The sequence below is a fragment of the Micropterus dolomieu genome, linkage group LG03 (genome assembly GCF_021292245.1).
Source record: "Micropterus dolomieu isolate WLL.071019.BEF.003 ecotype Adirondacks linkage group LG03, ASM2129224v1, whole genome shotgun sequence".
NCBI lineage: Eukaryota > Metazoa > Chordata > Actinopteri > Centrarchiformes > Centrarchidae > Micropterus > Micropterus dolomieu.
In genome coordinates this window covers 13,402,150-13,425,196 of record NC_060152.1, presented here as the reverse complement: position 1 = coordinate 13,425,196, position 23,047 = coordinate 13,402,150, and the positions used below count along the sequence as shown (strand labels likewise).

Below are 23,047 nucleotides of genomic sequence, written 5' to 3'. Positions count from 1 at the left end.
GTTAGCTCTCTCTTTTGGGTTCCCGCTGAGACAGAGGAGATTGGGCTATAGGCTGCTGCTTCTGATATGTGTAATTGCAGATTGGGTATATTGTCTTCGACCCGTGTCTCCCTCTATGGCTCTCAATTCCCCTTCCATCTGCCCATCACTCTGTGCAAGGCACAGTCTGGATGTCTCTATAATGCTTTTTTCTTCTCTTCTTGGGTGGTGATGGCACAGTCGATAAGACACATGCCTTTGGCCTGGGAGACCCGGCTTCCATTCCCCCTCTGTCATCCACCTATGCGTTCCTGAGCAACAAGACACTTAACCCCTAGTTGCTCCAAAGGTTGCTGACATATATTGCAATTGTAAGACGCTTTTTTAGCTAAACAAGCGATTAATTAATTCTTGCCGCAATCCTCGGTTAATCTCGATGTAACTATCCTGCTCTACGTGTCATTCCTTGTCAATGCAATTCATGTTTGGTTCTCGGTTTCTTTGCACATTGTTATGTTTTGAATTAGACCCATTTTCGATTAATTTTTTAAATAATTTTGCAAGCAACAACACCAAACATTTGACGGTTCCAGCTTCTGAAATGGGAGACTTTCGCTGCTTTTCCTTCTCTTATACCACAATACATTGAATACCTTTGGTTTGGGACTGTTGGTCAAACAATACCAGACATTTTATGACGCAAAATTTTTTCACTGTTCTCTGATGATTAATAGACAGAGCGATTAATTGAGGACATAATCTTCAGATGAAACACACTCACATCCTTCATATATATATATATACAGTACACCACTGACAATCAGGTGATCTATGAAATGGACTGTCAATGCGAGACAAGGTCAACCACAGAGGGAAGATATTCTTGACACTAATCTCACTCGTGATACATTATCCATTCACAAAGATGACTGCCACTCACCATCTTTGTCCGCTCCTTTCAAAGTCACACACATCCACACCAATGCTAACAAAGAATGTGCCATGGCATGAAACCGCCATGCAACACATGATACAGACGAGTTCTATCATGTTCCTGTCGGCATGGCTCTTGTTTTCTTATCAGGGGTGATGATGCTGCACTGAATTTAAATGCAGCAACCGATGTTCAGTATTATCTCGGGAATCCACACACACCTCATTCCTGTAATCAGTGACTTTCATGTACCTGTCACTATCTCTCTATCAACTCCTGGCTGTTCTGTAGGTTGCACCTCAAGGATAATGAATAACATCTTTAATACTGTCTTGTTCAGGCACTCAAAAGATGAATGGAAACGCCTGTTTGCAAAGTCATTCTAAGGGTAGGCAAGTCATTTTCGTTTAAAATAAACTAGCTCAGACTGGTTAAACTCCTCTAAAAAATGCCATTTATCCATTTCCCGTCGTCTTTACTTCATCACTGCCCACTGCTTTCCATATGTTTTTATTCTGTGCTCTACTAAGCCTAACTGTTGCTAGTGTGTGTTATTATATATGTTAATTGGAACCACATGTTATGCATCTGCCCTCCAGGAGCCACCTCTAAGTTAGTTAGATGGAGAAATGTGTGTGTGTGTGTGTGTGTGTGTGTGTGTGTGTGTGTGTGTGTGTGTGTGTGTCTTGAGGAGGAAGGGAGGGATCTCCCAGCCTGCCTGCATTGGGTTTTCACTAAGGGAGAAGAAAATGGGAGAAAAATATGAAGGGAGGAAAGAGGGGTGGGGGGGGGGGGGGGGGGGGGGGGGGTTCCCTGTGGTTTGTTTTAGAGGAGGTGGGTGGGGACGAGGGAGAGAAATAAACGTAGCTATGAAAAGAGGCAGCCTATCATAAGGTGTTCTCTAACGGCCATGCTTATGGTGATTTGTTTTAGCTAGTGGGAGATCCCGCTTATGTGTATTATTACTGGATGCTTTGGGCTGACAGTTCACCATTTCTAGCTTGAATTCCTCAGCACACACATTTGTCGGGTGTTTTATCTTTGTGTGTGGGTGGTATGGAGTTTCTGCACGCAAGACATCTACCTGTGTGTGTGTGTTTGTGCACTCACACAAAACCTTGTATGAGGAGTTCCCAGCTCTCCTCCATTATTTACCATTCTCTTTCCTTTCTCTCCTGCAATTACCCCACATTCTCTCTCGCCCCAGCCCATCTCGTCTAGACCACCACCACCACCGCTACTGCACTGTTTATCCCAAGTGATGCCACTGTGTGTTACTCCTCGTGGGTTCATTCTTCTCAACAAGCCTATCAGTCTATTTTAGAGTCATGTCAGTTTGTAAGGGTTTCCACTTTATACGTCCTTTATCACTGTAGCTCATGTGAATTTGCTTGCTGTCAGGGATTCTGGGGGAATAGTCTTCCCTTAAGGTATTTTAGTCTGGCAGCGCACGCCACAGTAACATGTATCAATCTGACACCTGCCGGGGAAACTGGGGCACTGCAGTCTAACATTGGCTTTGAATGGAAGCCAGTTTGGCAGCAGAGAGATTTTTCCTGTGGGTGCTGAGTGAAAAGACCATGTTCTGTCATAAGTATGTAGCTTCTCATCCTGTCTAAAGTGCGCCTGGAATTTCTGCTTGATGGCTAAATGTTTTTTTGCTTTACCTTGGATCTCCATTGCAGGCTTTTCCACTTTATGTTTATAATATACAGGAGAAGAATTGTGCACGATACATCACAACTTCCTTCATTGACTTTATCTCGCATCCCAAAAGCTACAAAAATCCTAAATGATCAGTGATGGGTTTTAGATGTGGAACTGTGGAAGGCTCTTCACACTTTTGGCATATCTGTAACACACTGACAAAAATCATAGCAATGAACACAAAGCTTTGTCTATTAGGGAAATTTTCAAATATTGGTTATATCTGAAAGAATATAAAATCAAAAGTCCCTCTCTCTAGAGCTAAATGGTTTTCTAAAAGGAACAGTTGTTCCTATTGAAAAGATCACACAGTCAGCAAATATAAACAGCATTATTTAGATAACATACCTATATTGTTGGTGGAATTGTGAAACATTGTAAAAATAAATGTAATGGGGGGCTGGCATAGTGAACTTTTATTTGTTTGTTAAGGTGTATTTTGTTAAAATGTGAAAGCTTGTAAAATAGAATATTCACAAAAAAAGGGATTTGTGCATGCAACATGTTATATCCACTGGAAATGTGGGAACCAATACAAATTTAGAATTTACAACTGGTCAGATCACAAAAAATTACTAGAGAGAGAGACTATGCCTCTGCGTAGATCTGAAATGATCCAAGATCAGGGTATTAACTCTGAGCACTGAGGTATTATGAGCAGGTACTGACATGAGCAGCGGGACGTGAAGAGGTGGAGTGGAAAGAAAGATGGGAAGAGAAATAAAAGGCAGATTAAGAAATGGAGGGATAGGAAGAAAGGGGGTAAAAAAATGCAGCATGAAAAAGAGAGAAAGGGGGAGAGGGAGAGAGAGAAACATGGCACTTTACAGAGGGTTAGAGAGGAATTGTTCATTCCAAGTTTGGCTGCATTCCAAGCTTACTGGCTCTGATTCTGACGGCCTCCTGTTTATTTTTTTTTTGTCTTACCTACAGGCTGACTGGACCCTAGAGCTGCCTTCTTCCTGCCTGATCCAAACTTTCCAAACTTCAGTCATCACGCCACCACCTGATGTTTGCAGCTGGCTGAAAAAGGGCAGAAGAGCAATACACATGTGTCACATTTCAGCTTTCCCTTGCTCCCTAACTTGTCAGACAGCAAGCAAGCTCATAAATCGTCTGGAATTCGGAATGGCATACAAACGTTGACCTCTTCTTACATGTCACCTGCCTGAGAGCCGGCAGCCAGGATGGGGTGTGCTGTTTTTCCCCCCTCAGCGCTGCACCAGAGTTTCTGTGGAAATCTCTGAGTGGAAATTCGACACATTTTTTTTGTCCCAGTGGAAGTGGGGAGAGACTGGAAACATTCCTTGTGGGACAATAGGCTATCAAAGACCCCAGTGACCACTCCCTGTAGTTCACAGTCATGAATCAGGCAGCAACAGGTTACACAACCACTATTGCAGAGATTCGGATAAAGGAGAACCTTGCCTGTAGTTTCACAACCTGAAATTAGTGCAACTGCGTTGTGTGTCAGCCTGAACGTTATAAGGACTCTGTGAGTTGGTGGGCAATATAACCATGGTGTCATGAGTCACTCTCGATGTCTCACCGGAAAGAAATCTATTTAAAATGTTTACTTAGCATCAAATATGACAAGACACAAAACTGCAAAGACAGCAGATGGACAGAAGATAGCTGCAATCATTTCCAATGCTGTTTTCTTTGTTCATTTGAGGATTATCTAGAAAAATTAAAAACAGACACAGAGAGGACTGATTATTTATTTTTGTTATTATTATTTTCTCGATTAATAAATAAAAATGTAAACCTAACCTACACTACAAAGCATAAAGATATTCATGTAAAAGCAAAAACCAACAAATCTTTGGTATTTATGCTTGAAAACGGACTTAGTTGATAAGTATAAGTAAATAATAGTTGATTATTTGTCTGTCAATTGATTATATCAATACTCTCAGCTCTAAACACAGAAAAAAGTATTACTAATGCTAAAGAGTCTGAAAGCAGACAAACACAGGAGAAGTGAAAGAGACTTGACCTTCTTGAGTTGATTTACATTATGACAAGGTGAAACTGTCTCACTCTATTGGCATTTTTACACTACCTGGTTATTAAAATGAAAATGTAAACTACATTAACATTTTGTTAAAAATACTTTAAAATCAAAAATGATAATAAATGTCAAAATAATAGACATGTTATGAGAGTTCTTTTTGCTTTGCATAAGCAGTGACTACACCTGAAAGTGTGATAAGTTCCAAAGTTGTTGGCTACATGAGTCACCATGGGTGTGAGGTGTGTGAGTCTGGTGTGTGTGTGTGTGCCCGTGGGTGGGTGACACAAAAAAAGGATATTAAGTCATAGAAGTGGCTGATGTGCAGGATGAAAGGTGTCATTTAACACCAGTTTGAGGGCGACCACATCTTTATTGTCAGGATGCAAAGCATCAAATGCAAGACTTAAAATGTATTTGCTCTCTTTAACCAAGCGTACTAATCGTGCAAAGCAGTCTAAGCCTTTGCATATTTACTACTTTAGTACAAAGCAAGTAACGATGTGGCAGTGCACTTTTTCTGACAGTGAATAAAGCTAAAATGGCCAACCTATTCCACAGCCCAGCCCTGTTTGAACATATACTTTCTTCAGCTGTTATACCTCCGTGTTTAAAAACCCTGACCGCTTTTAGTGTCTGTATCTAATCAACCCTCTAGCCCCATTATCTCTCCCTCCCTCTCGCTCCCTCATTCCCTCAGTCTGACCTTACAAGGAGAGGCAACAGGGTTGATGTCATTGACTGAAGAATGCTACAAGAATCCGGAGAGAAAAGAGAGCAGGAGGAGGGGTTTGAATGGACAGTTTATGAACAGAGAGAGAGAGAGAGAGAGAGAGAGAGAGAGGTGCTGTTTACATTGTAATACACAAGTCCTGAGCGAAAGCCAAACGAGAAAGAACTTGTTTGGAAGGATGGTGTCATTCCTTTTCCAGACTGAAAATCACAGGGGGAGGGTCTAGTAGCTGGAGAGGGGAAGAGAGAGAGAGAGAGAGAGAGAGAGGTTACCATTACAGTAAACTCTTACTCAGCCTGGACCAGGACAAAAAGGACAAAAGCAAGAGGGGGAAGGAAAAGTGAGATCCACATTGCAGCTGTATTAACAGGGTAAGTGACTTTGGTTCAGGCTACCTAAATCAGTAGTCTTTTGCCAATGCAAGTAGCATAATAGATAGACGTACCAATTACTCTATGAGGTTTTCTTTGTGATGTGACAACTAGTGAGTTTATATATGACATGTAAAAAAAACTACTACAGACTCTGGTTCACAGATACTTCCCGGTGGGTGGTATTCCCTTGTGTCCTTAGCTGAGTGGTCGTTTAGTGAATATGAGCAAACAAAAAAATCCCCTGAATGCACACCAGCTGATGAACACCGAGGATAAGGGACGGGCTATGCGGAAGCTCCAACAGGAAGTAACGTTACAGCTAAAAAGTTGTCCAGGCTAGCTAGCTGGTAATGCAGCTGTAAGCGTGTACGTGCGTCAGAGTAAAGGGTAGCAAAATTATTAAACTTAATGACAGTACAGTTAAAGGACGCCGTCTTCTTTGCCATATGAGGTAAGGAAAAAAATGGGGCGGCGTTAGCTCGTTTCACCACTGAAATAACCCTGACTAACGCTTGTAGTTAACGTTAGGAGCGGTAACGTTAACGTTTCGGGTGTGTGCTAGTGGCGCTAACCTTACTGTTGCTGTGATTGATGAAAACATAAGAGAGGTTAACGTTATCGGTTATCACACAAGGTGGCCGGTGAGGCTTGCAGGTGAGTGGCAGTCATCCATCAGCGGGTTTAATTTCTGAGCCATTGCGTGTTGAAGCTATAACTTATATATCGCTAAGTTACCTGATTGAACTGGGAAAGTGTAACGTTAACGTTAATTCAAGCTAACGTTATCATCATGTACTTAGCGAAGAGTATATAACGTCTAGCTTTAGCTTGAGACCGTCATTTTTCCCATTCCGTATATTGCTAGTTGTTAGTGATGAAAGGTTAAGGCTTAATTAATCTGTCTGTCTTCATTTGCGGTTGTGACCGCTATCAGCTGTTGTTGGCTAAGTTAACCACCACCTTGCCACCCTGCAGTGCCAAGTGGGTGGAGCACCAAGATACAGTATGTTTAACTTATTGATAAGTATATAGAAAAATGTTATAAGGTGGCACCTTTTACTGTTCTTTGTGCCCATGTTGAGGAGTGGCTCTTTCAAACGTTTTCACCATCTAATGGCCTATTTACCTGTTTACCTAGTTGGGTCTCATGTAGGGTTGCAAGATATTGACAAAATGTGATATTGCAATATTGATCATGAATATGGCGATAACGATATTAATTTCGATATTTTTATACATATGTAAAAACACAAATGGATGGGCCCTGTATCTGATACGTTTCCCCTTCGATCTCCGCTGTTTGGTTGTCTCCCTGAGCCACACTTCTTAGTTTTCTGTCCTTTCTTTTCTTGAGCTCCTCTGACTCCCTCTCTTAACATGCTGTTGAAGTATGCACACACGTCATATGGTCCGGTAAATTTGTGTAGTGGACCGATAAGCTCCCACTTGTGACATGTAACATGATCATTATAATAAAGTGGTTTCAAACGGGCTCAAATCGAACACAACTAAGCCACACAGAGGAGGACAGACTCATCTCTCCACAAAATTAACAGAATATTGCATATTTTCTGCAACATGTTTGATATATTTCGTCAATATATTGTGCACCCGTATGAGAGGATGCAAAGAGGTCTGCCAAAGCTCTGTGCCCTAAAAAGGGATGTTGGGAGGCTACATAGCATAGAATTTCTACAACTTGAACTTGCCTCTCTGATTTGCCTTTTCATCAGCCAGCTGGGAGGGGAGCCTCAACCCAAGGCCACAGTAAGCCATGTTTAAGAATAACTTATCGCGAAGAAAGCTCTAAGCATGGGTGAGCCTGAGGTTAGTGTGGTGCTGCTGTTAAAAAAAACAAAAAAAAAAAAAACTGGGATTATGATCATTGACGCCACAGTAAATTGGTGGGGCAAATGAAGATCTGTGAGTGAAGATGATCTATGAATGGCTGTATGTTAACCCTTTATGACTTGTGTGATGAGGAACCTTATTTAATGGTAGCCTCCATGAGTAAAGACGCACAAGCTATTTTCAGGCGTCCCTTTGCCTCAGATCACCACTACATGTCTATCTCTTACATTTGTCTGTCACTGTCTTGTGACTCTTGTTTTGCCTACACCATTCTACAGTATGTCAGTGCACGCACATGAGGTTGTTTGGGTGAGAGCTTGACACAGAGCCCATTGGCTGATGTTATTAGCAGTTTTGAAATGTTGCCTGTTCAGTCAGTCATCTAACTGTAGTCTGAGAGGGAGTGCAACACTGGTGCTCAATGCATGTCCAGTGACCTGTAAGACTGGCCTCAAAAAGGGTTGTTTTTTCCCTGCATTAGTGACCCACGGCCTAGACACGCTTTCCCAGAAACTGGCTGTACTATTAACATCAGAACAATAGAGTTTCATCAACAACACACTCGAAACTGAGACAGTGGCTGACTGGACATGGAAGGATTTGGGTACTGCCAGAAATTAAGGTTCTCTTTAGTTTAACGGTTTGGAAAACTTCCTTTTATAATGAGTTTAATAGTGAATTTAATAGCTTATTACTGATCTGAAACCGTTACCCCTACCAGTTTTGTTTTAAAAAAAATCTTTTGGTAGGAAAACTGAAACCAAAAGATGTATATTTTCTGGATTTATGTAGGCATAGTGGTACTTCCGAAATACTGTACCTACATAAGGTAGGTGTGTTTTAAGATTAGACTCATTAGAAAGAGAAGACTGTAGTTAACCTGAGGCACCATGCTTAAAACACTTCCATGTATGACCTTTTAAAAACCAGTAGTACAGTATATAAACTAAATGTAGTTCCTCTATAACCACAAAGTAATGAACCACTGCTTAGTTAACAAAAAGTTTGGTAAACGCCTCCGTACCAGCTACTGCATCGCATAGTCTGTGCCTTTAGAGGAAAGAGGGTGTTCATTTGAAGTGTGAGATAAAATTCAGACATAATAGGTGTGCCACAACAGAGTTTAGCTTTATTTCTTTCTTTTTTTTTGGTTTGCACAGTTTAATAGTCTACATGAGACTTAAAATGCTGAGTCTGAAGTCCACAGCCATGCTGGTATTTATATCCTTCAGGGTAGTTAGGCTGATTACATTCACCCTCTGTCCCATGTGTAAATCAGTCCCTGCTAAGATGGAATGAAAACCAACTGGGCTGTGGTACCTGACTTAAGGTTGAGAACCAATTTTATAGCCTGTAAAAGATGTCAAACCATGTTTATACAAAGATCAAAAGCTACAGAGTACAGTATGTAATTTATGCTGGGGCCCTATCTAAAGGCTACAAGATGCCATCCTCCATCACAGCTGTAAAAGTAGAAATGATTAAATGCAGCCCTACGTGATGTCATTCAATTCAAGTGGTGGGTGAGAGATGAATTATGGGGATTTAGGAAAGCACAAGAATAAAAGTGTGGTTATTATGGTTATAGAACAAAAATCTATGCATCAGATTGTGAGAGTGAGCCAGAACTTAATACAAAAATGACAAAGAGGAAAGCAGCAAAGGTGTATAAGAAGAGAGGCTGAATAGAGAAAAACAGGCCAAAAAAAAGCAAAAAGGGTGATGTCATGAGTTGTAGTGCCAAATATGTTCCTTAGCCAAGGGTCTCTCTCATCTCAAGGATCAGGTTTCAAGATAGATTTGCAGTAGGACGCCTGAAGCAGAGTGTGGAGCTGATCTCATCGTATTAAATCCCTCCGGACCCTATCAAGGAACAGATGGAACCTGACCACAAGTTATCATCACTGTTGAATAATTGAGAGGGGGACTATTGCATATCATCTCTTCAAAAACAAGGTAGCTTAAGTCCCGTAATGAAAAGACTAAATCACAGCCTATACCCAGCCCTGTCAAGCACTCCTTTTAGAAAGCCATTAGAGATCCAAGTGTTGTGTTTTGAGTACTCTGTTTATATCCAGGCTCGCAAACCTTATTTAAGCAAAGAGTTTTTATCTTGACTGTAACCGGTCAATCTGTTTTTTTCAAAGTGTGCACTCCATTGAACTTGAAGTAGGCGTTGATGGTAGGTTAATGAGTAGCCAGCTATAAAACACCTGTCCCTTTTGTCTTTCCTTTGGTTTGTTATTTTGTCTTACTAGTGGAGCAAACTGCCTGCAGAGGGTTAGGGGGTTACTGCACTGATTCATGCAGCAATTTAAGCTAAGGTTATGTATGTTAATGTTTTTGTTACTCCCACTCCACTAACAAGGATAGTGACATTTAAGAAAGAATCTCATGTAATTAGATTGTTTTTCCCACTGATTATTCAATCAACACTACTGTTGGAGTCAGATATATCATCATGAATTATTGCTCCAGTCAAACTTTTTAGTATGATTGGAAAGCTGTAACAAAATAAACAGTTTCAACTGGTATTACAACACATACTGTACATACACATATAATGCTATCTAATAATGCATATATACAACCAATTTGTATATTCTGGGATGTATTAGATGATGTAATGAAACAGCTGACACTTCCACATGCCTGACAGATATCCGAGCCATGGACATATATGGTGTTCAACATCAGAAAAATCTTAATTTAAAGGAAGCTGAACCAAAAAGCAGAAGAGAAAAGGCCTCGCTGCTTTCATTTCAGAGAAGCTGGTCATGAGCAACAGAGACGCTTTCATGAGCGCTAAGGATTTTTTGTCTTGTCAGAACTTGAAGCGTTGCCTGTATGTCCCAACAAAGTGGAATGATGATGAAATACCTTAGCTGTTTAGCTTTTGCTATCAGTGAAGTCCTCTACAACTCAATTATATATAAATGGTGAAAAACAGTCATAGTCCACATTTCTACCCTCAGTGCAAACAAAGTTTTCTGCGGCTTTTGGGGATGTCTAATTGGCAACTACTCAGCATTATGTGAAAAGAAGTTACTTCCATATTTGCAATATTTGATCTTTTGGGAATCATGTTTCTGCTTTCAGTTACTAGGGAAACTCAGCTATTTAACCTCAGTGGGATGGTCGTTCAGTCTTGGCCACCGGTAGTCCTAACGACTGTCGTTACAGCAACCAGGAACACTAACGAACCAGCAGTGAAACTTCAAAAAAATAAACAGAAATGGTATGAATTTATTTGCTTTTATTTTATATAATTTTTATTTATGAGCAAATATATCTTGGTAAGTTAAAACCTACAAAAAACCCGATTCTGAGCTTTTTGTTTTGGGGGATAAAGCCTGGCAGAATAATTAGAGCAATGCAAGGGCCTCTGTGCTTGGGGTATTGCACAATACTGACCAGAACGCATCCTGGCAAACCGTCAGCAGCGTTTTGTGTGCTCGTGACATTGCAAGTTCATTCTTACAAGACAACTAGCAAGAACGTTCTCCCCAAGACCACAAGTCCATTCTTTGCATTCTTGGTTTTGAGAAACACCTATTAACTGGAATGCTGTCAGCTCGGGTGTGACGTCATTCCCAGCTCCGACCTCTGACTTCTTCCGAGGTAAATACAACGCACCATATAAGTAGTAGTATAAGAGAGCTGTTATTCGTACTGAAGCTCACAAAATGACAAATTAACAACATGTCAACAGCGTAGGGCAGCTAAATGCTCTGCTGCTGAAACACTTACGCTGATGATACACAGAGCAACTTTTAGAGCAGTCGTGCAGGGCAATGTTGTCGTCAATGGTAATGGGTAAAGTTTACTACCGTAATCCCCTTCCCCCACCACTCCGCCACCTGCCCCTTACCGCTGCTATCCATTTAAAACATAGTCGGACTTGCCTCTAGCAAGATTGCCCAGCACCGTTGCTCAAAAAGTTGCCCCGTGTATCATCAGACTTAGAGCAATCATGCAGGGCAACGTTGCCGTCAATGGTAATGACGACTTTGTGAAAGCTGTAGTTTATGCTGTTTACTAAAACTGCTGTGTACTTGTGACTCAGAGAAATGTTCGTACACAAAGTGCTGTCCAACGGCTGTCTGTGGTCGTGTTGGTACAGTGTTTAGTGTGAGTAAAAACTTAATATCTTAATCAACCGGCGTAACAATAGCTAATCTGGCTAACTTAGTTGTAACTAATGACTGGCTGTGCGAGGTTTTCCGAATTGTTAACTGGAACGCCGTTAACTCGGGTGTGACGTCATTCCCAGCTCTGACCTCTGAGGTAAATGGAACGCAGCACAAACCGCAGCACAGCTGCTGCCTGTATTACATTACATTTACTCATTTGGCAGACGCTTTTATCCAAAGCGACAGTGCAATTTACACTGCTGCGTCAAATTGACAGCGTAGCCTCTGCGTAGCACCCTACCCTACGTCGTCACCTACGGCGTAGCCTGACGTGCACCTCCAAATGAGGAACAACATACAAGCATCAACAATGCATCAAACACAGCACGAGAACTACAACTGACAATACATACTAGTAAGAGCGCTCATTAATACTAGTAAGTAACGGGGTAATAAATGGGGAAAGCAGTAAGAGATAACAAAAAGTCAGTCAATACAAGATAATTGTAAGGGACTAGAAGGAAGTGCATGTTAGAGGTTAGGAGTTAGAGGTGTTATAAGAGAGACTTTTCTCAGAAGAGATCAAGTTTTCAAGAGCTTATTGAAGTTAGAGATCTGTATCCGTTTGCCTGGCGCCATTTTCCCACATTTTAGTTTTGTTTGTGTGTACACACCCTGTGCCCGCTCTGATTGGTGAATCTGTAACTGCATGACTGTTTAAAACGGGTCAGATGTGCTGTATAATTAACCTACATTTTAATCGTCGTCTTCACGATTAGCTAATGGTGTTCATTCAAATCGCAATTTTGATATGAAAACGATTAATCGTTAAGCCCTAACATCAACCACTCCACTGTGAAATAAATATTTAAGCTAACTCAAGAAAGTAGTATCAAGAAACATTAGTACAACCCTAATCACGGTTTTATCTGCATCAGTCAGACTGGGAAACAGACTTATCTTTTTTGGTAGGTTTGGTAAAGCGTTTGTAAAACAAACAATGAATGGACATTTTTTTACTTTATAGTAACTGACATTTATGGAGGCATCAATGCTATGTAACCTTCATTAGGATGTAGTAGATAAACACCACCAACAATGAGATATTTACATTTTGTTACAGTTTGTGTACTGGAAAATGTTCAGATCTCCAGTTTGTGTTATTTCTACCACCATGCCACTCATTTGTTCATTGTTAAGGTTATTTGTTGTGACTGCATAATATTTATCTTTAACAACCTGTTAAAGCCTACATACATAGTCCAAACATTGCTGTGTTAATCGTTGCTACAGTTGGAATCATTATTATAATTATTAAGTATGGAACTATTTCAGAGCGTTGGGGGTGAATAGTGTGTTAAACACCTACAGAATGTGAGTTAAGATATTCAATGTCCATGCAGATGTGTGTGTTGTTGGAGAATGATACACAGAATGATATACATTGTTGTTGGTCCGTAAGAACAATCTTGCTTTTGAGTAAAGGTCATGTTCAGGGGGGCCAGACGTCTTCAGGGAAATGTGTTCAGACTTTGTGGAATCTCAACGGAGACACTGAAGTAACATCAACATTTGTTTAACCACCAGCATGTGTGAGGTCAATATTTGAACGCAACGTCTTTTTGACACAGCTCACATGAAAATGTTATGGTAATTGCTATCGTCCCTGCTTCGAACTGGTCTCCCTCGTACAAAAATTTATATTGTGGTGTTTTTATGTCGCTGTAAACAGCCATGAGTTAAATATTGAAAAGTGTCTCTGGTATCTGGAAATGCCACAATGTATGCTCTGTATACATGGCCTGAGGAAATTTTCACACACTTTTCTCTCATCCCACTGTGGACTATTTGCCAAAGCTGTTTTGTTTAAAGAGTAATACTGAATTTACCGAATGCCTAGTGGTTATTTTCTTTCTTTTTTTCTTTTTTTTTTTTACTGCTATTTCACTAAATCCAGAAATAGTCCATTTCTACATTTTTAAGAGACTTTGCAAGCCACAATAAACCTTCATTTTAATTAGTTTTACTAAGACTATAGGGGTCAAGACAACTGTATAAAGTATATAATGGGTACCAATCTGCATAGTGTGTTGTTCTGGCAGCTGATATAAAATAAGTTAGTTTTGTTCTAACAGGAAATGCTCAACAATGTGTACACATTGAATCAAATCAAACTGTAACTTTCGGGAGTTACTGCCAGTTCTAAAGTTGGAAACTTAACAGAGCAAAAGAAAAAATGTTCTCCCAAAGATGTATTACTCTTATTTGTTATTTTTTATTCCTGCAGCTGTCTCACCATTTTTAATTGACGACTCTGTTTCTATTGAAGGACAACTATCCATCCCATCCTCACACATCAATCAAATTCAGGCTGCATTCTGACATCTATGAGTTAATCTTGTCACTTCTTCAGTGTAAAGGCACTACATACTCAAAGTCTGGTTACAATTAGTAAGTAGTATGGAACTTTGACCGGCCAAATGTTTTGTTGATGTGTCATCACCACTAATTCTCTAGCAAAAGACCCGGCATACTTACGCTGCCAAGGAATGCAAGCCCTTTGACTTTAGTCAGCTGATTAATGCTGGATTCATTATATGAGGTGACTCCTAAGTCTGGAGCTGTTTGAACTTCACTGCAACCTGTTTTATTCCCTTTGTTATAAATAAATGATTGATGAAGATTGGCCTGTACGTTGTCTAACTGTTGGTTTTGGTTTTGTCTAGATAAACACACAAAATGGAGGACTCCAGCAGCAGCAAGCCATTCATGGTGACATCCTCTCTGAACTTCAAAGTCACCACCCCGTCCTTCTACAACCAGCCAAAGAAGTTTGCCTCTGTGGCACCACCACGGCCCAAAAGTCTGACACCTCCCTCAGGTCCTTCACCGACACCGATAGGCACAGCTGTGATTGGTCGAGTGGGAGATCTGCCTCCGCTGCACAGTTCGCTCTGTGATGGTATTTACAGTATTAATGCTTTTTTGTGAACCATATTTGTGACAATCTTAAGTTATATCCCCTCAGTCAGCAGCCCTCCCCTATCCCACCCTCTGCTTTTTATGCGACTGCATGCAGAGCTTTACATCACTTGTGTGATACTGTTATAATTACTTGTCTCTGAGATAGTACATTAATGTACTGTTCCTGCCTTTTGGACATTTTAGTCAAATGTTGAGATTGTTACGGAGTCTCATACTTCCGCGGGGCGCCTTTTAATGCAGGAAAACATAGATTGGGATACCAGGCAGGAAATGGCTGTACCCTTTGGCTCACATTCTCAGCAGACATGTACATTTAAAAAGCTGTCGGTGGAACAGCTAAAGGTCATCATTTACCTCCCCCCAGTTTTTTTATTTTTATTTTTATTCATTGTCCTGCTTGTTTTCTACTGTAAATTTTAAGTGCTCTGTATATCTGTTAAATGATACAAACCATTTTGTCACAGCTTTTAACCAGTCAACCCTCCTCATTTCTGTCAGACTTCCCACCCCCTCCTCCTCCTCCTCCTCCAATGGATGATGATTTGCCAGCCCCTCCCCCTGATTGCCACACCACACCCAATGCCTCTGACGCCCCCCCTCCCGCCTTCCCCGCTCCACCTCCAGTGGCAGATGACCTGCCCCTCCCAGCTCCCCCTGAGGAGAGTGCCTGTCCGCCCACCTGCCCACCTCCTCCCCCTCCCCCTCCTCCCCCACCCCCTCCATCGCTCCCTGCCTTCGGTGCCAGTATGCCCAGTGCCGCTGGGAACCCACAGGTGAGTCATGATGGTATGTTCACCAAATGAGGCTGAAGTTGCTTTGCCTGTCTACATGTTTCTGCCTTTCACTGCATTTCAGTATAATTTGATAATCAGTTAGGACACTGGAGGACATTGTTGTGTGACCACAATGAGTCCATGGAGTGTTGGCAGGAAATACTGTCTTTTGAGATTTTCCCGCAAATTATATTAACATTAGTCTGGAGTAAATCACCCAGCTTCATGCTTCTAACAGGATTATTGCAACATGCAATAAAGGTTTATTGTACATGTGTACTGTCGCTGGTTTGTCAAGCTACAAAGACATCAATGTATGGAATTAGATGTTGTTAGCCATTGTTGAAAAGTACAAAATTTAAAAAATGAGCAAAGAGCTTATGCTAAATGCTTCTCAGAAAACAATCCAACAAATTGAAATTTAAATAATTGAATAGTCAGTGTTCTCTTATCCAAACAGGGAAATCAAATATCATTCATTTATCCAGCCTCATCATGAATCACTTCATTGACTTTATTTATTTATGATTAATTCTTTAATTCTGGGTTTTCCATTCCAGTAACTGCCAGATTTTCTTTTAAAACAGTGATTTTATTTCATTCTGCATTTTGGAGCTAAATATTATTGAGTCTTAATCAAACATAGCTGTCTAAACACATCTTACAGTCTGTAATACTTCTCATCCTCGTCCATCTTTTTATCTTTGGCTCGTTCTGGCCTCATCCTCCTTTTGCTTAATTGTGTTCATTTCATTCAGTGTTTCTGTTTGGGTAAATAAATGCACTTTTTGTGACCATTTCTTCTTTCTGTCTTCCTCTTCCAGAGACTGATGGAGAAGCAGACTAGCTTCGATCAACAGCTAGACTCTCTAACTGACTTGCTGTCTGAGATGGAAACCAGGGGACCTTTCAACCCCAAGGTACAAAGTGTGGAGGGATGGGGAAAACACTGTAACAAACATGAGACCTGAGGACACGGATAGAAAAAAAACGAGCTAAAGAACAGATGAGAGGGGAAACGACAGCAGGCTTTGACTGCAGAAAAAGAGAATGAGTCACACAGAGGGTTGAAAAGAAAAAAGGAAATAGTTTGGAGAGAAGCCAGATTGGTTTCTCTGTTCATTTGTTCAGGTTGAAAGCTCAATGATAAGTGAACTGCACATACAGCACACCAGACCGAAAGAGGGGAGAAAAAAAAAAGTGAGGTAGCTGGTGATTCACACTGAGAGGAGACACTTGCAGAGAGAGAGAGAGTGATGCACACGGAATTGAGTGGAGAGCATGACAGTGTGATGAAGCCAAAGTGTGCTGCCAGAGCCCCAGTGAGAGGGCCATAAATGGAGAGTGTTTTTATCCAACTGGGAGGTACTGGATCGGGGCAGAATAATGTTGGCTGAAAAATGCACAATAAACGTCAGGAAGACGAAGCTCTTCTGATAAGCTCAAACAGTGGCGCGCTTCCAATGTTTACTTTAATCAAAGTACCTCATTCAATATAATAAAAGTGGCAGCTTGCAGCATTTCTACATGCACTGTTATATGCTTGATATTAATTTCCACCTGTTGAATTGTTTACGATAAATGGAAGGTCGCTGAACACACACCAACTGTTTATATACTGTAGAACAGCCTGTGAATTGACCTGTTTCTGTGTGCTTTTTGTGGTAAAAGAATCCATAAAGAGATCATTTTATTGTTGATGTTGTTGTTGTATCCACAGCTACCAAGCCAATATTCTTCAGCACCAGCACCCAAACCTTCAGGTCCTCCCCCGACTGCTCCTAAACCGGCTCTTTCCTTCCTCCCACCCCCTGAGATGGCCGACCGCCCGCCTCCAGCACCTTGGGCAGAAGAACTCAAAGCCAGAACGAATCGACACGGCAATCACAACCCCACCCCAAACTCTACTGCTCAGCCATTAGCTAAGGCCCCGACTGTGGCTCCCAAGTCTGCTTTCGGAGGGAGATCGGGAACGTCATCAACCTCTCTGGCTCAAAAACTGAACCAGAACCTGAACCAAACCACCGCCCCAATCAGTGTAGCACCAAAACCTCCCCCTCCCTCTGCCACCAGCTCTTTCCCTCCACCTCCCGCAGCTCCCCCCGCACCTCCTACCCCACCAAACAATAAGGCAGCTGCCCCAGCCTCTCATCACATAAAGAGTTCTCCCTTTGCCAGTCAGGTGAATGCAAACCAAAACCCTCCTGCTCCCGTGCCTCCTCCTCAACCCAAGACGATGGCGCCTCACTCCTCCTTTAACCAACCAATGAAAACTCCACCTGCATCAACTGTAAGTTCCAGCTTATTTTACTTAGAGATGCTCTTTGCATTGTATACAGAGTAGAAAGGAACAGGAAGTACAAATAATTTAGTTTGTAGTCATCAGTGTTTTCCAGGTAAACTGCTCAATCGTAAATAACAAAATGCTCTATAAGGCATGTTGAATTTTAGTATGTAAATAATGTATATGTATGTACTAACGGCTTTGTGTGTGTACATGTACAAGCAGCCCTCACCCCCTGGCCCAGTTGCTATCCCAGGTGGAGGTGTTCCTCTGAACATGAGGGAAGTGGAGGAGCTGGAGAGAATGACGAAGGACTTCATTAAAAACATGGACACACACGCACCTGTCATCACCTCCCCTCCTACAGGTACATACACATTACATGCTTTAATTTTCATGGTGTAAAAATAAAATGACACCGTAATTATCACAAGCTGAGCTGAGGAGGAATATGGATGAGTTTATGTGAATAATCTTTTTTGTATATCGTACTCTTTTCAACCCTCCTTCTCTTTCCTCCCTCTCCTCTACCCATTTTAGAGGTCTGTGGGAAGTGTGGCGAGGCTCTGTCCCGTACCCAGCCGGCAGTGAGGGCCATGGACAAGCTCTTCCACTCCAACTGCTTCTGTTGCATGAGCTGTCATCGCCCCCTGCAGGGCATGCAGTTCTATGACAGGGATGGCGCACCACAGTGTGAGGACTGCTACGTGGTGAGGAGTCGCACACAAAATATTACAATTGAAAGTTAATGGTAACTGTATGACCACACCAAAAGTTGTTCACTGAAAAGTCTCTTATTATTTTAACTTTAGATGTAGCTATAACTCACATTTTGGCAGTTTGATTTCATGTGATTTTTATTTTTTTGTTGTTGTAAAAAGCGGTCACTTCCACTTAGATTAGAAAGTCCTCCTATGTTGTAAAGTACATGTGCACACTTCATTCTACATACTTACACCAATAGTATAGTATAGCTTTGAATGTCTCTCATCATGTTTAAAGACATAATCACCCTAAAAAAAATTTAATTCTCAAACTAAATCTTCAATTTGAATACAGTGATTCATCTGATTAAATTAGTTAAATCTTTTTTATTCAATCAACTTTCTTTAATAAATATAACTCCTCAGTAATGGTGCTGGTAGATTGCTTCTGGCACACCCCTTTGTGTGCAGCAAGTGAGAGAGAGTGGTGAAAATGTTGTTTCTAAAAGGCTTAACAGCAACAAACATGAACTGATGCAGAATATTTCGTTCACGTGAATTTTGAATATTATATCTATGTTTGGTTGGAGGCAGTTTGTCATTTTATTTGGCTTAGAAAGTGTAAGAGTCGCTGCTCAGCGACAGACTCCCGTTCAGTGAGCTAACAGAGTAAAAGAGGGAACAGTGTGTAGAGCTAGAATATTTTCGCATCTAACTCTTATTTTTCTAATTTCAACATATCGCTCACACCTAACCTCAAAACAGAATCTCAGCTTGTATTTTCGACGGTATTGACAATGATGCCTTCTGGATTTCTAATTAACCTGGTATACCGTTAAACTTTGATAACGCCCGAGCGCATGTTCAGTGCCTAATTGTGTTGAATGTGCGGAACAATGTTGATGCCGCGAATATACAATCTCCCAGTGTGCTTCCAAGTAATTAACTACTTTCATATCTTGGTTGCATCTTATGTTCCTTCTGCTCCTCCTCAGAGTTCCCTGGCAGTGTGTTCCCGATGTGGGGAGAAGATCACGGACCGCGTGTTGAAGGCAGTGGGCCAGTGTTTCCACGCCCATTGTTTCCGCTGCAGCACCTGCTCCTGCTCACTTGAGGGGGCACCTTTTATCACTGATGACAACAACAACCCCTACTGTGTCCAGGATTACCACAGGTAGCTACTTGCTGTTGATTCCTCAACGATTAACCTAATGATAATCTTGCATTTCTATTTATTTCCTATGGGAAGTTTATTAGTTGCTCCAGAGGTGTGTGACCTCTGACCTGTATAGCAATTGTAAGTCGCTTTGGTGCCAGCTAAATGAGTAAATGTTTAATGTGGGAAGAGGGTTAGGACAAAATATCTTCACCATTAATTCTCCTTACTACCTACATAATTTCTCAACACTGGGAAGCATTAGCTGACCAAGCATTTGTTTTGCAGAAAAATACATTTTGGCAGTGCGTGATGCTATTAGTCCTACCTATCAGGATTACTGATAAGAATGGTGGTGCCGGAGGAAGGAGGCATGCTAAACTGTAGACAAAATAATTGGGTTTGATGTTTGAAGTTGATTAATGCTCACAACCACTACCATTTGACTGATTTGCCAACAACTAACAGCCAACTTTCCACCTCTTCATTCCAGGCGTTTCTCCCCTCTGTGCGTGAGCTGTAATGAACCCATTATTCCAGCCGCAGGCAGTGAGGAAACGGTCAGAGTGGTGGCTCTCGACAAGAACTTCCACCTTAAGTGTTACCGTTGTGAGGTAAGCCATTTTTAAAACAAATGTTATCAAAATATACGTCACGTAGCGTATTTAAAAAAATCTCTAAAAAGTAACAAAATGCTAATAAGTACATTTATTTATTTGTTCTGTAGGATTGCGCTCGGCCTCTCTCCATAGAAGCAGATGAAAATGGCTGCTATCCATTGGATGGTAGGATCCTGTGTATGAAGTGCCATACCAAGCGAGTCAGGCAAGCTGCGCAGTGATTGGCTGAAGCAGCATCACTCAAATTAACTATGAACCAAATCCAAAAGCACAGGATTCATTCAGCTGCCGTTTTTGCCTTTGCAACAGGGCTTTCTTCAGTATACGTGTGCAGGTTGTGAGCGTGAATGTGCTGTGTGAGAAGGTATGTTTGCATGCAGAGTAGTATTCGCCAGTCTTTGTTCGCTTTGCTTCAGTGCAGAAGTAATGTACTGCATTGAAATAAACTCCCCATTGTCTTTTATTCCCAATCTCCAACTCTCCAATCTCATTATCATCTAGCCATCTTTGTGTACAAGAGCATATTTTTTTGTGCCAATTCTGTTTACGCTAAAATCTCCAGCATAACTTGCACAATAAGTTTGGTCAAAAGGGCAGTCTGATGAAAATTAAAGTTGCCTTTTTTTTGTCTTGCGACTACATATTGTTAGTAGCACCATGTACTGAAATATTTCCATCTTAACTTTCACTGGCTAGTCTCTTTCCCCATGAACATTGTAACTATAGTGAGACAGATTGTTACCATAGGGTGAGGAGTATCAGGGACCTCCTGTTTGACCACTCTGCAGATTTCACCACTGTGGTTGGCTGTTGGTAGAGCATATCTTTAACATTTTGGCAGTCGTTGTGCCTGCAAGCATGGTTAATGATGCATTCCTACCTAGAAATAGCTTCGTATCAGCCAATCTACTCTGATAGCATTTTAAAGTTATTGAGGTCTAAACGTTGACAGCAAAAAAAAGATAAAAACAGTGAATGTTGCTCTTAGTTTTTTGTGATGTGAATTTGATCATTTACAGGCATGCATTTAATTATGTCTTGTTGCTCTCTCTTATTTAATCACACATATGGTATAAGGGCAATATTAGAACAAAAAACAGCCATTTTCTTCTCAAAAACAGAGTTCAGAGCTGATTTAACTGTATTCTTTTCATATGCATGCTTTTTGGATGCACAAATAATGAACAAAATGGACGAGCACAGATTTGCCAAGCACAGAATCTAGTCCTGGGATCTCATAATTTAAAAATCTGTAGTTATAAATGTCAGCTGCATGGCTGAAAACAGGACCTATTATGTGATTGTTGCACAATTCCATTGTGAAGTAAAACATCCTTTTAGCATCACATTGACTCTAAAGCCATCGCACATGATTAATTAAGTTTAAGTAGACAATTTAGAAATACAATATGCATTTTCTTGGAATCTCTAAAATAATATAATTTATGGACCGTTTTTAAAAAAAAAAAAAAAAAAATCAAGTATTAAGGTTATGTGTGTACCAGTACTAAAATAACCTGTCTTTACAGCTGGATGATAGATCAGTCGAGGTGTTAGCTTTGAGCCTTAGGAAACAGATGTTAAAACATAGTGACCAAATAATTCAAATGCTGTTGGCAAGATTAAGGTTAATAAAATGGTTACATGGGATTCAGTGTTTTGACATTCATGTTTTTTTTTATTAGTTTTTGTGTTTGAGCCCAGTTTTTTGCTCTTGATCTATTCTATTGTTACAGTAAATACCACTATTCTTTCCATTATTTATCTTTTGTACTTTAGTCTCTTCATGTCAGTTACATACTATTTTACTCTAATCTTACTGTACTGTATTTCATTGATAAATGCTTACAATTATTTGCCGCAATTTTTAGCCCGGAGATGTGCCTTCTCCATTATTGTATTCTTCTGTTCCCTTTGAATTGAGCCTGGTTTGCAGCCACAGAAATCCATACCACATTAAGAAAACCGTTGTGCTTGCCTTGAGCCTAGTGTGCTATAACACCAGAATAACTAACCTGGCAGTAGTTATTTAGCATTGCATGCTAGCTGTGTAGGTGGTCGTGGCATTCCTTCTAGTATTATGTCTTTGTTTGCACCAACTACTCCACCTTTGTGGCCCTGCCTTTGTCATCACAAATGTGATATTATACGTATGATGATGCCTTCACGGTTGCATTTATCTGCCGTTTTGTTATGTCCTATTGTATTACATGCAAATGCCTTGTCTTTTCGTATAACTTTTTTTTTTTATAAATTCCTGTTTTATATGTGTGAATGTGTATATGTTTAAAAACAATATTTAGCCCTGGCCCTCCTCCTTTGGCTGTATCAAAAGATAAACAAATAAAATTCTCAATACCAAATGTTTTTTTGTCTGAATTCTCAACTGTCAGCAGCACAATTTTTTAAAATTCTGATCACCTACTATACATGAAATAGTGTATGCAGTAAGTTGCACATGATTAGAGTTTTTCATATTCATTTTTGCCATTCTCTCTTTCTGGTCGGCCTCCATGTGACATCCATGAAACGTGTGTCCTCCCAGACTCTCAATGATGTGCTACACTGACTATATGACCTCCAGGAAAACTGCTCTATCAGTTTTTAACAGCCATGTGTTGCACTGATAATGACGACAGCGGACGTGTGCATGTGCATCTAAGAGTGTTTACTTTCCAGGAAGTGCTAGCCCTCATTCAATTTAATGTAACAATGTATAAGCAAAAGCAAGTCGTTGGCCTTCACTTGCCAGTCCCAGCCTTCTGTTCTCAAGCCTTTGAAACGGTAGACCGACATGAGG

General features: G+C 40.8%; 1 protein-coding gene across 4 annotated transcripts; it reads left to right on the top strand.

Moving 5' to 3' along the window:
* Positions 1-5,577: 5,577 nt before the first annotated feature.
* zyx (zyxin) lies at positions 5,578-22,610 on the top strand. 4 transcript variants are annotated; one of them, XM_046045458.1, is made up of 10 exons: positions 5,578-5,738; positions 14,452-14,687; positions 15,209-15,483; positions 16,308-16,403; positions 17,204-17,773; positions 17,990-18,134; positions 18,308-18,477; positions 19,467-19,645; positions 20,121-20,241; positions 20,355-22,610. In XM_046045458.1, the coding sequence occupies exons 2-10, from the start codon at positions 14,465-14,467 to the stop codon at positions 20,466-20,468; spliced, it is 1,893 nt and encodes a 630-aa protein (XP_045901414.1). In that variant the 5' UTR covers positions 5,578-5,738; positions 14,452-14,464; the 3' UTR covers positions 20,469-22,610. The 4 variants fall into 4 exon arrangements, with proteins under 4 accessions (XP_045901414.1, XP_045901413.1, XP_045901416.1 ...); XM_046045457.1 differs by lacking the exon at positions 5,578-5,738 and adding an exon at positions 6,021-6,192; XM_046045460.1 differs by lacking the exon at positions 5,578-5,738 and adding an exon at positions 6,023-6,192 and having other exon boundaries at positions 17,993-18,134.
* Positions 22,611-23,047: the final 437 nt, after the last annotated feature.

Coding starts and splice junctions, on each gene's coding strand:
- zyx (XM_046045458.1), top strand. CDS start 14,465: ATGGAGGACTCCAGCAGCAGCAAGCCATTCATGGTGACATCCTCTCTG. Junction 15,484..16,307: donor GTGCCGCTGGGAACCCACAG/GTGAGTCATGAT, acceptor TTCCTCTTCCAG/AGACTGATGGAGAAGCAGAC. Junction 19,646..20,120: donor TGTGTCCAGGATTACCACAG/GTAGCTACTTGC, acceptor TCTTCATTCCAG/GCGTTTCTCCCCTCTGTGCG.